Consider the following 12,522-nt stretch of genomic DNA (forward strand, 5'->3'; position numbering starts at 1 on the left):
CTCCTCGTCATGAGGGGTGGCGCAAAAAATTGGAAAAAGCGCAACTCACAGAGAGGAGAGGCGGTATGTCTACTGCAAGAGTCGACTCGCAGGCTGGCGCTGTGGAAATCGAGACTTTTGGAGAAAACCATAGTGAACGAAAAGAGGGCGAACAGGGACAATGAGGCAAGAAGGAAGATAGAAAAAGAAAGACGTTTACGAGGCCATCTAGCAGCAGGGTAATAGCGTCGGTTGTGATGAGATGGCGACAGTTCCATTGATTTCAACGCTCGCCGAAGGCACAGACGACTCGTGTACTGACCCGTCGTATCGTTCTGCTCCTTTTTGCCGCATTGCAGCACAGAGGCTATAATAAGAGCTACTCCACAACTTAGGCTTGTGCAAGCGTTTGTGGGTCTTGGAAATACGGTCTCACAACGCACAAGCACGACATCGTCTCGTTTGCTTCCCTATTGCTGGCATGGGATACAGCGCACCATAGATGAGGTTGAGAGCTGTGCGGTGTTGGTGTGTCACACTCGAAAAAAAAAACACACAAAACGAAAAAAGGAAGACAAAGGCTTCAAGATGGTATCAAACACGTCCAAGCGCTGAAGGTAACACAAAACTGTACCGACAGTTGCATCGTGCACGGGGATCATTGTTTGCACGACGATAGTGCAAGGTGAGCACCGCACGTGTGCTCGAGCAAACAATACTTTTGAAGACAGCCTTCTGAGAAAAGTGAGATGACGTATAGAAAAAAAGAGAGAGTACGTACAAGCGTAGTACGTGGGCGCATTTTACATACGTGAGAAAGAGAAAAAAGCTCTGGTCGTATACCCCACAAAATGCGACGCCAACGCGTATGTCTTCTGCTCGATATAGCATTATTCTTCGCCTGTAGTAAGTCCAGCTTCACTCCCTCTTCTCTTGGCGACTGCCCGCCCCTCCTCCAGCTCACCATGCCGTGCGCCTACAAAGGCCACCGCTCGCAACCCGAAGAACTGTAACGCTGTGGGAAGGAGTCAGGAAATAATAGGAATTAAGAATAGAAACATGCAAAGGTCGCTAGACGTGAGAAGCGAGGCCACGCATACGTAAGGGACAAAGACAGCCACAATCAAGGGAGCCCCAAAAACATTCATACCTGTCAAATGGCGGGTTGGAGAGCCGGAAGAGCCAAAAGAGAACAAGCACCAAAGAAAAACTCTGTGGTATGTAGGAAAGTGTTACGACCGGGTGCTAATGGAAAGGAGGCTTAGTCAACGAGGAGAATTCGCGTCTGATTGGCGTAGCCCTTGACCTTATGATCGGCGTGAACCACCACGCAGGAGTCACCACTTTGCACAAAGCCTCTCGACTTTGCGAATTCAACACCTGTGGCCACGCGATCCTCCTTCCCCTCATCGTGCCCGAGCCTATCTGTGTCAAAGAAGACACTCTCCACGCCTTGCGTGATGTTCAACTGGCGGCACGTCTGCAGACGCGTCGTCACACACACAATCGGGCAGTTCGGACGGTACTTCGCCACCAGTCGAGCGCTGCGGCCCGTGTTGCTCAGCACCACCAATGCCTTCGCCTTGGTCTCATACACGGAGTTCACGGCACTGCTGCAAACAGCCTCCTCCGCACTCATCGGGATGGGCTGCAGCTTCTTGATGCTGTTGAAGAAGACGTATTCGTTAATGGCGCTCTGCGCCTCTAGACAGATGCGCGCCATGTACTGGACCACACCATTCGGATACTTGCCCTTCGCCGTCTCGCCAGACAGCATCACGCAATCCGCGCCGTTGAAGACGGCGTTAGCAACATCCGACACCTCCGCGCGCGTAGGGCGGGGGTTGTACGTCATGCTCTCCAGCATCTGCGTCGCACAGATCACCGGCTTGCCGGCAACGTTGCACTTGCTGATCAAGATCTTCTGCGCGACCACCACCTTCTCCGCTGGGATCTCAACACCGAGGTCGCCGCGCGCAACCATAATGCCGTCGCTCTCCTCGATGATCGAGTCGATGTTCTGCACGCCCTGGTGGTTCTCGATCTTGCAGATGACCATGATGTCGCCTCCCTTCGCTCCAAGCGCCTTCCGCACCTCGACCACCTGTTCCGCACTCCGGATAAACGACGCGAAAATGATGTCCACGCCCTGCTCCACGCCGAACTGCAGGTCCGCGCAGTCCTTCGGCGACACAGCCGGCAGGTCCACGTCACACCCCGGCAGGTTCACGCCGCGCCGGTCAGAGATCGTGTGCGCGTTCGTCACCGTGCACTTCAGTGTCTGCTCGTCCTCGTGGCTCTGCACTTGCAAGATAAGGATGCCGTCGTCGATATAGATATAGCCGCCAGGGCTCACCACCTTCGGCAGGTTCGCGTAGTCAATGTAAAACTTGTCCTTGGTGCCCTTGTCCGAAAACGCAGGGTCCGTCGTCACGTAGCACGTCGCGTCTTTCTCCATCACAGCCACACCGCCAACAAACAGGCCCGTCCGAATCTCTGGCCCCTTTGTGTCCAGCGCAATCGCGATATTCACGCCGAGCTCCGCAGCGGCCTGGCGCACGTTGTTGATCGTCGTCTGGTGGTACTCGTGTGACCCGTGCGAGAAGTTCATGCGCGCAACAGACATGCCACTCTGAATCAGCCCCTTCAGCGCCTCCACGCTCTGCGTGCTGGGGCCGATGGTGCACACGATCCGGGTCGCCCGGTAGTTCGCCAGCGGCTCGAAGATCGAGAGCGTCAGGTTATGGGCTAGCTGCGACATGGTGTAAAGGGAAAGACAAGCAGTTTGAGAGGGAGTAAAGTGGGATATAAAAAAGGCAGCTTTGATGGAGCAAAGATGAAGCACCAACTCTTCCACGTGTGCGCATAAGTGTCGTGTGGTTATCCGGTGACAGAGAAAAAGGGGAAGAGTATGAACTATGACGAGAGTGAGTAAGAGGGTGATCACAGAGACATGCCAACGCAGCTGCAAAAAGAGGGATGTACTGCTGTTGCACACATAGAGGAACTGCAGGTGGACGGGGAAGCATTGTCGCTGGTTGCGTGGGGTAGTGCCAGCCGCAACCATAAAACCAGCATCCCTTTCCTCGTCGCCTTCCACCACCACCATCAGCTCTAGCCTGTTTTCTCCGACACAGTCGTTGGTTTTGTAAAAGTGTTGTCTGCAGCGAGAGCTGCTCTGTCTTACGCAATGCTTCTGTGTTGTGAGCGTCGCGAATGAGTGTGAAGGAAAGAAGCATCGTGGAAGATGTGAGCGTGTCAACGCGGTACAGGTGCGCGGCGCAGTCTATCGCAGCGCTCACATCCTGCACGGTGGTGGGGAGGCTAAGTCACGACGAAGAATACGCCACGGCAGCTTATTAGTGTGTCAAGTATCACGAGGACCCCGCCAGGGTCTTGAAGGATAGGTGACACAATATGGATGCGATCTCGGCCGGGCGTCCGCTTTTTGCGTGCCGGAGTGGCATCGCATGATATCCAGTCCGCAAAACACGCACGGGCAGGCATGCTGTGCAGACATCCTGCTTGCCGCCGCGGCTGGTGCGAGCCACAACAGAAAGACACAGCACAGCGGTGTCCTTGCACCTTCCGTGCACTTCGATTTCTTCATTCCACTCGGGGTAGATTGCAGTTGGCACGTAAGTGGTTTCGTGAGGCGATGTGTCGCCGTGAGCCCACACCCGCAGCGACAGGTGGGTGGCCTCGACACCGTCGAGCGTGGTTCCAAGATGCGATCCGCAAATGAGTCGCAACGCAAGGGTGAAAGGAACGGCGCTGCACCCCGAGTTAACATCATGCAGGTACATGGGCTTGAGGACGTAACCGCATCCACCATTCTGATGCGCAAAAAAGCCCTCGTTGACACGAAAGTTCTGATCTCGCGTCTGCCAATTGAGTGCTACAAGTTGACAGCCGAGACGCCACACGGGCATTGGATCGTAGTTCGAAGAATCAATGCGAGTACCCGCAGGGTAGGTGCGGGAAAGCATGCGGGTGTTCTGGCGCACAAAGTCGACCGGGGCGCACGCCTCTAGTCGAGCCACCTCCCCTTCCACGTAGCTTTGAACGTTGAAGGGCTGCTCCTTGGCACCCCATGAGGTTGATTTGACGGTTCCAATCGAAGCGCATGCGGAGAGGTCCAGTGTGGTGAGAAGAGGTGTCCGGCAGTCTGCTTCAATCCCGCTACCTGTCGTGTCCTTGACGTCTTCCACACCGGCGGCGTTCATCCTCCATTTTATGAGGATCTTTCCTTTCAGCTTCGCCGGTGTGTACAAGGACACATCGAGGCGGGAAAGAAAGAGGCGCTCCTTGAACACGCGCCGCATGATGCATGCCATCTGGCTTGTCTGCTCTGGGCTTGTGTGTACTTCGAGGGACAAAATTACAGGGAATTCGCGAGGGTTCCAGGTGGCCTCGGAATCATTTTCAGAGTTTTGAAATGCATAGTCGTTGATCATGCGGACTACGTCGCGGAAGGCGATTTTGGTGGTCATCGTATGGCCATGATACACAACAGGCTTGCCCCTAGGGCCATCCCAGCAATCGACCTCAACACAGCGGCATCCGGCCAAAAGCACGTCGCGGTACATACTGCACGAGCTCTGAGAATTGAGCTGATTGCCGGTGAGATAAGTGTTGTGAGAGCTGTTGATAAAGTAGTGTGACAAGGGGAAATCCATCGAGTCGCTCAAGCGAAGTTGGCGCGCCTCAACGATGGAGTTGTGGTGCGGATGCAGCAAAAAGGCGGTGAAGGCGTTCAACGACATTCGGTCTGACTGCCCGTTTGAAAAGAGATGGAATAAGGACGCACAACGCATCGGCGTCATGGTGGTGCAGGCGTCGTTTGCGATGCAGAAGCGGGTGAACTCTTCTGCCGTCATGCCAGATGCGATGTCTGATGTCTGACTCTCGTAGATACGGCGCCCCGCCTTGGCCTTGTTGAAGTAATGGAAGAACTCGCAAAACTCCTCGTAGTCGAGGCACGTGTCTTTGTCTTTGTCACACTGGCGAAAGAGCTCGTCAAACTCCGTAGCGGACACGCGGCCAAGCAGCGTATTGACCAGCATCGATATCTCATTGAAAGAGAGCTTCGTCTTTCCCGGCAGTGCCGCGATGGACCAGTATCGCGCAACAGACGCATTTACCGTATTGACGCGGCTCTCGTCCAGAAAGGCACGGCGGCGCTGCTCTAGAAACCTGACCCAGGTGCTGCGCTCCAGCTCTGTGTCGCACACGAGATTCCACGACCAGCCAAATTGTGATTCAACTTGAAAGCAGTACTGAAAGTGCTTGAGACCCGCCCTGCTGCCGATTTTGTGGGACGAAGGTAGGGGGCGAATGGCCCACATATCAGTAAAAAGAAGAGAACTGTGACTCACCGACGCTGGCTGGTACTGAAGACCGTCACCCATGGGGGAGAGGGAGATGAGCACCTTCTTCACTTTGTAGTTGCGCGTCAGGCGTAGAAGAGACATGCCCTTCTCTTTTAGTTTACCCGCAAGCTCCGTGCAGCTACGCTCCACAGTGAGGTCCGATATGTTCGCGCCTGCCAAAGGAAGCGACATGATGACGTTCTCTCTCGCTCGGTGTACTTCTCGTGCAATGGGACGGAGTGAAGGGCCCACGCGATTGAGATGGTGCACTCCGTCCGTTATGTTCGCTGTGCATGGAGGAAAGGGGATGGTGTGCGCAGGAGAGAGGTGCAGAAAGTGCAGAAGGGGCAAACAAAAGCAAAGAGAGAAAGGCGAGGCATTAGGAGGTGAAGAAGTGAAGCAGCTGGGTAGTGCCGCCGCGCACACCGACTGTTCGGGCCAACGCTGCCACGTGAGAAACGTGGATACAGCGTGCGCGTTAGCATGACGGCAAAATAACGCGGTTTTGCAAGGCATCTTGTAGGTGTCACGCGTGGATCCTTCACTTGCATTCACACCCCGCGCCACCACCACATCTATATACCATTTCGTGCGGCTTTGGTCTCCACAAGTGCAAAGTCGTAGCGGCTAGCAAAGAGGGCAGCTGACCAAGCGCGAGGTGTCCGAGTAATCCCACTCATCTGACTGTGTGCTAGCACTCTAGAGGGAATCTACGCAACCTCACTTGAGCAAGCGTCTAGGAGGGGCTCTCGCACCTGCAGCGCTCTATCGTGTTGCGCGAGAGTCCTTGTCTCTTTGTGAACTGACAAGGGGTGATATGCCCCACACAATGACATCGAGTTTTCCGCCTTGAGGTCTTCAAGCGCTGGATTGCATCTTACACGACAGCAGACTTCGCTCATCGCACGTGATCAAAACACGTGCGCGCACACACCACTCAAAAGAAAACAATATTCAGACTGAGCTTGCAGCTGCAAAGTGCTGGACACTTCGGAGGCTGCGCAAACGGGCACATCACCATCCCTTTTCAGCCTTGCCTTCACTCCCGCATTCCCTCATTCGATACCGATAAGCCTTCACAACAGAGTAAGTATGAAATTCTATGTCAACTCTCTTCGGTGGAGGGGAGGGAGGGAGAAAATGATAGCTCCGCGGTGCACGAGTGCATGTGTACCGCACGGATGAGGTTGGGCTTTCGCATGCGTGTATGTGTGGAGCGTTAGCCACTGTCAAGCATACTGTTGAGGAACGACGGAAGAATAAACAAGTAATCGAAAAAAAGGGCAAAGGCACCAACGCAATTGAGAACAACGACCGCAAGTGCAAGTGCGGTGTATGCTCAACTTTGGAAGCTGAGAAAGTGGCAGGGTGTTCGCAGAACGGTATGAGAAAGAGGAACATAGCGGTGCAAAGCACTCAAAAGTGCACCACCGACTTGATAGCGTCCAGTAGCTTCAGCTCGTTCGGCAGGTAGAGGCGCTCGTGCAAAGGGAATGGTGTGTCCAAGCCGCACACGCGCGTCGGCGGGGCCTCGAGTGAAAGAAAGCAATCCTCTATTATGCTAGACACCAGCTCCGCACCGTACCCACTCGTCTTTGGTGCCTCATGCGTGACAATCACCTTACCCGTCTTCTTCACCGAGTCCGCCACCAGCTGGCGGTCCCACGGTAGCAAGCTGCGAAGGTCAATGAGCTCCACGGATATGCCTTCCTTGCGCGCCATCTCTGCCGCCTTGGCCGCCACGTACACTTGAGAACCGTAGGTGACCATTGTTACGTCACGCCCCTCCACGAGAACTCGGCCCTTGCCCAGCGGCAGAGTGTAGTAGTCCGGGTTCACCTCCTCGACCGCGCTGCGGTAGAGAATCTTGGGCTCAAAGAAGATGCAGGGGTCGTTCTCCTCAACACACTTGAGCAGCAGGCCCTTTGCCTCCGACGGGGATGACGGCATGACGATCTTCAATCCAGGGCAGTGATTAAAGTAGCCCTCAACGCTCTGTGAATGGTAAATGCCACCATGGCCCACCGCAGAGCACGGGGTGCGAATCAGCATGCCGCAGTGAAAACTGCCGCCTGTGCGAAAACGGTACTTGGCAGCCTCGTTCACAATCTGGTCAAAGGCTGGGAAGATGTAATCCGCGAATTGTACCTCGGCGATGGGGTGCCAGCCGACGGCAGCCATGCCGACCGCAAAGCCGATAATCCCCTGCTCCGTGAGAGGCGAATCGAACACCTTCTGGGGGCCATACTTCTTCCGCAGATCAAGCGTGCAACGGAAAACGCCGCCAAACGCGACGTCTTCACCGAGAAGTACCGTCCTCTCCCTGGAGAGTGCGTGATCGAGACCCGAGTTAATTGCCTGGAACAGGTTCATCCTGACGCCGTTGCGCTTCGCCTCTTCCTCACCACAAACGGGCACGAATTCGAACTCGCCCGGTTGGACGCTGCCATGTCGCTTGGCCACCGCAGATCTCGCTGCGACAGCCGCAGTGGTATAGACAGCGAAGAGGCGACGCATCGCGTAAAAGGGAACAACACAACGGGAACAAACGAGCTCGGGTCGAGGGAAAAGCTAAACGAGAAAAGGGTAGGCGTCCACTATTACTGCAACGTGGAGAATTTGCGCGCCGGGGATGCGGGGTGGGTCCTAATGACCAAAGCTGAAGCGCGAAACACAAGTATACGTCGTAATAACAGTAGAGCTTCAACGGAGCCTAGTGATGTGCTGCTGCACGTTAGGTATGGGTTGGGATAGAAGAGCAAAGCTACGTGAGTACAACTCAAAAAGAAGTCACGCAGAAGTAGTAAATCTTTCAGAGTGGCGGATGTGAGGAATGTAAACTATCGCAGGTGTGGTGATGTGGACAAGGAAGCAAGTCAATGAGTTTGTCCTTGCGCGTGTCGATACTGGCAGACCACTACTTCAAGAAGAGGGTCCGTTTCTCTCCACAACAAGAGACTAGGAGGAGACAAAGGGGAATAAGAGAGAGCGGGAAGAGCTTGTACAGAGTGAGAGCAGAATGAATGGAGTCAGTGAGAGTGATGGTCAAGTGCTTGTTAAGCGCAGGCAGCGCTGCACCGTAGCGAACTTGCCAGGGTGGGGGAAGGAGCAGAGCGCAACAGCCTCCAATGACTCGATGGAGTCCTAGCTACCACACTGCCATTCAGTCTCGCCAAAAAAAGAAAACAGCTGCGCTTCGCTCGCGGACCACCAAACTACAGCTGCACATCCCACTGTATAATGGGGAGCAGACACAGCGCTCGCTCTCACGAGCAGCCGATGTCACGCGCCTTAGGGCCCGCACCAGCACACATGAGTGGCTGTCACAGCGTCCGGACTGACGCGAGAAACAAAAGGGGATAAGAAGCGGAGATGTAGAGTGCTTGGCCGCCGCCCCCTCCCCCTCCACTAGACGGAAAAAAAAGAGGGCAAATAAGCGTCTTCGCAGCAGATGCGTAGAGGAAAGCGTGATTGCACGTCTATCTGTACAAGGCAAAGTTGAGCTGGTGCACGACAGTGTGAACGGACTCCACAGTACATGTGTGGTAGTGGATGCCTGTGCTACCCGACACGCTGTGCTCACGAAGAGGGGAAGCATCGCGCAGAGACACTGTTCCATCGTCATCCTCATCGGCCTCAGCATTGGGCAGTTTTTCCTGTCCCAACAGTGGCGACTCAACCCGATTCGCCAGGCGAGTTGGATCCGGGGAGAATTTTGGAGGGGGTGATGTGGGCGGGGATGGCGAGCGCGCAGAAACGCTGTGCGAGACGTCAACTGGTGTGCTGTTGTGGGGTACCGCGCGGATGAGCGTCGGCGGCGTGCTGACGTCCACGCTGGAGCATGAGTCAGACGCGCAGGCCAGCTCTTCAAGCAGTGTGAGCGGTCCTGAGGTGGTTGCGGTGGGTTGAGAAACAATAGAGCGATCCACCACAGAGGTGACCACTGCAGAAGAGCTGACTACGGCAGCCCGTTGCTGATCCTCGTCGAGGGCGCTTTTCTTCAATGGTCGGTGAACAGAAAAAGGACGGGCAGTGGAAGACGACGCACCCCGCATGTGTGATGCGCGTAACCGCTTCTCCGCGGCAGATATTGCTATAGAGGCTGCGTACGCGACGGGGTCAAATGCTGCAGACGCTTTGGGGCAGTCGCGACCCGCACTCGTTTGCTTCTTCTGAAGCATCACCGCAGCACCACGCGCACGCGGACGTTCACGCCGTTCAGCTCTCACGTGTGCGGCAGAGAGACACTAATGCAATAGAGTGTAGACACCCATTCAAAGAAATGAGAGTAGAAAAGGAAGAGGTAAACAACTAGAGAAGAGCGTCACTTGCGCACACCCACTGTACCGGCAGGGCGTGGAGTGTGCTAGAGCATCCTGCACCGATCAAGTCGCACCTCAGTGTCAGGTTGTAAGTAAGGGGGAGCGAGACATAACGGCCCGGTTGTCTCCGGGGACTGATGCACAATGTGTGCAAGTAAAGAAAAAAAGAATGAAGACGTCAAAAAGAGGTCCTCGCCCACCTCGTGTCCACCGGTGCGTAGGTCATACAGACTGCTGTCGCCTTGGGAGACCGCACATCCTCTTTTTTTACCACCATGAAAAGGCAGAGGAATGGCGCGTGGGTGTTTGCTTTGCTGGAGATTAGCTGCTTGCTTTTCCTTACTGGCCTAGAATACATGGAAAACACAGGCGGTGCACACATGCACATCGAGAAAAGAAAAGTGTGTTACCCTACATGGCAAATAAAGAGCAACGCAAACAAGAGGGAAGGGAATAAAGAGAAGAGGCTCGAGAGCAGGATAGGAAGGGAGGTCATTTTACATGCACGGCCGAGAGTCGCAGCTGGAAGAATCTGAACAGACGCTTTTACATCTCTACAGCTCGTCCTATTATACATAAAACATATTGATCTACAGACACGTTGTTCTGTCCACTCTCTGCTACGCGCACTGCTGAGCCTCCTTGAGAACCCTCAGCTGTGCACATTCTGCGCGTCGCACCAGCCCTGCATCGTACTGCAACCACCGCTTGCGTTCCATTGAGGCGCCGTCTTGGGTTCGCAGCAAGACTTCGTTGCTGCGCTGTCGCTCAGCTTCGTGCGCGGCTCGGTGAGCATCACACTTGGCTTGTCGTCTCATCTCCAGTTTTTCATGAAGCTGTGCCATTCGTGCCGCCTCCTTTTCGATCCGCTCCGCCTCCATTGCTGCCTTGTGGGTCATGCGCTGCGTCTGCTTTGCCTGACATATTTGCCGCTGCTTCTCACGTTCACGAAGACACTCACGCTCCAGTCGCGCACGCTCCTCCTGCGTACGACTGCGTACCTCAGTAACTCGTTGCCGCCGTGTATCCTCCTCGGCTGCCACCTCGGCGCGGAGGCACTCCAGTGCGCCACGAAGTTCGGCTGGCGGCGTGCGCCCCAAGACGGTGTCTGCTCCTCCTTCCGCCCACGCTCGGCGCCTCTCAGCTCCCATCGCTGCTTGCTTCTCCCGCAGACGTTCGCGCAGCTGATGTACCTCCTGAATCACCAAGACCTGATGCGCCTGTCGCTGCTCCTCCACTCCCTGTGCAGCAGTGCGTAGCTGCTCCGACTCCTCCTTCACCTGAGCCGCCATAGCGCTTTTTTTCGCCGCCACCTTCTCGACTGCAGCAGCGCAGTCACGCGAAAGCTTCCTGCGCAGCTTCTGGACATGCTGCTCGTGCTGACGCAGCACGTGTTCCTGCTCCTGTCTATTAGCCGCCACTTCGGCCTGGTACTGTGCTTTCACCCTCTGAATTTCTTGACGGCGGGCCTGCGTCGTCCGCTCACGTTGAGCCCGTACTCGGTCCTCGGCATCAACACTGTCGAGGTGACGCTGCACTACCTCCATCTCGCGCTGCCGCTCCATCTCTTCCAGTTGAGCCTGCCGCCACAGGTCGAACTCCGTCGCATCGTGCACCGCCACCTCCAGCTCCCGCAGAGCCTTCTCTGCGTTGTCCCGCAGACGCTCTCGCGCGCACCTCTCTCGCCGGAGTGCCGCCGCGGTGGTGGGCACTGACTTCGATGTGGACAGCATGGTGCGCAGCTGCGCAGGTGTCAGATGCGCTCCCTTCTGTGCCGTGTTTCGATTAGCGCTGGTGGAACACTCCGCCGCTTTTTCAGAGTAGGCAGCAGAAACGGTGCCTTCGCGATGATGAAAGGAGAAGCCAACAGGGGTTGTTGGAGCCCTCTTAAGCACGATGTGCGGAGGGGAAGGGCTGGACTTAATGCGCGGCAGACGCGGCTCAGGTACTGTAAAAGCCATTTCACGCACCTCGTGCGGGGGCAAACGCGCGTCAGCCAGCGACCGCAGCACCGGTAGCGGAGAAGCCGCAGACAAAGAGGGAGGAAGGGCGAGGCGGGTGGTGGCTAGAGCACCAGCCATCTCCGCCGCAGGGCACTCCTCTGCTACCGCCGGTTGGGATGGCTGTCCGCGAAACCACTCCAAGACGTCATGTGTCACGTCCGTGGCGACAGAGGAGAGGAGGGCTAGAACATGGCGTTGAATGAAAGAGTCATCGTAGACGGCGCGCCACAGTGGAACTGCATAGCGCGACACAGACTCGCTGAGTAAGAGAAACTCCACAAACTCGCACAGGCGAGTCGTCGGCATGCTACCCTCGAACATCTCACGAACAGTCGCGCCGCCAAGCGAGCGGTACTGGAAAATTAGGAGATACGCAACGAGATACATGGATGACCTGTAGGCGCCGTTGCGCTTGTAGCAGTCTCGATAGCCCTGGAAGGCGCCTTCGCATAGAGTCGAAAACCTCACAAGGCTGAAGGCGCAGTTGCGGACAAACGTGGCTTCTTCGCTGCTCAGGTGCGGGTAGCGTAACAGTTCATTCACAACGGCGGTCTCTATAGCAGTATCTGCTTCGCCACTAACTTTCCTCGTAGCGCACTCTGCGGCACGGAGCAGCGCGCTCCAGACCTCTTTGGCGTGCATCAAGTTGAAAGACTTCGACCAGGGAAGAACCGAAACAGTGTTGAGACGTGTAGTGTGCTTTGCACAAGGAGAAAAGAGACGAGTAAAGCAGAAGAGGAAAAAGTGTAGCTCGAAAAGAGGTGACAGCTTAACCGATGCTGCGACACCGGAGGTGCGAGGAGCCGAGCGGTCAACGAGAACGACAGGTATACGTGCTCTGCTGCT

The 12,522-nt window shown here is 55.6% G+C and overlaps 4 protein-coding genes across 4 annotated transcripts; all 4 read right to left on the minus strand.

The window, feature by feature from the left end:
- Window positions 1-1,240: 1,240 nt before the first annotated feature.
- On the minus strand, window positions 1,241-2,740 carry LPMP_340010 (pyruvate kinase, putative; the record flags this gene model as incomplete). The annotated part of the gene is made up of 1 exon (XM_010704127.1): window positions 1,241-2,740. One exon carries the CDS (start codon window positions 2,738-2,740, stop codon window positions 1,241-1,243), a length of 1,500 nt encoding a protein of 499 aa, XP_010702429.1.
- Window positions 2,741-3,353: 613 nt separating this feature from the next.
- Window positions 3,354-5,543, minus strand: LPMP_340020 (phosphatidylinositol-specific phospholipase-like protein; the record flags this gene model as incomplete). Its single annotated transcript, XM_010704128.1, has 1 exon — window positions 3,354-5,543. The coding sequence occupies one exon, from the start codon at window positions 5,541-5,543 to the stop codon at window positions 3,354-3,356; it is 2,190 nt and encodes a 729-aa protein (XP_010702430.1).
- A 1,224-nt stretch (window positions 5,544-6,767) lies between these two features.
- On the minus strand, window positions 6,768-7,868 carry LPMP_340030 (2-oxoisovalerate dehydrogenase beta subunit, mitochondrial precursor, putative; the record flags this gene model as incomplete). Its single annotated transcript, XM_010704129.1, has 1 exon — window positions 6,768-7,868. One exon carries the CDS (start codon window positions 7,866-7,868, stop codon window positions 6,768-6,770), a length of 1,101 nt encoding a protein of 366 aa, XP_010702431.1.
- Window positions 7,869-10,293: 2,425 nt separating this feature from the next.
- LPMP_340040 (hypothetical protein) lies at window positions 10,294-12,318 on the minus strand (the record flags this gene model as incomplete). The annotated part of the gene is made up of 1 exon (XM_010704130.1): window positions 10,294-12,318. The coding sequence occupies one exon, from the start codon at window positions 12,316-12,318 to the stop codon at window positions 10,294-10,296; it is 2,025 nt and encodes a 674-aa protein (XP_010702432.1).
- Between the last annotated feature and the right edge of the window lie 204 nt (window positions 12,319-12,522).

The sequence above is a fragment of the Leishmania panamensis genome (assembly GCF_000755165.1).
Source record: "Leishmania panamensis strain MHOM/PA/94/PSC-1 chromosome 34 sequence".
Taxonomy (NCBI): domain Eukaryota; phylum Euglenozoa; class Kinetoplastea; order Trypanosomatida; family Trypanosomatidae; genus Leishmania; species Leishmania panamensis.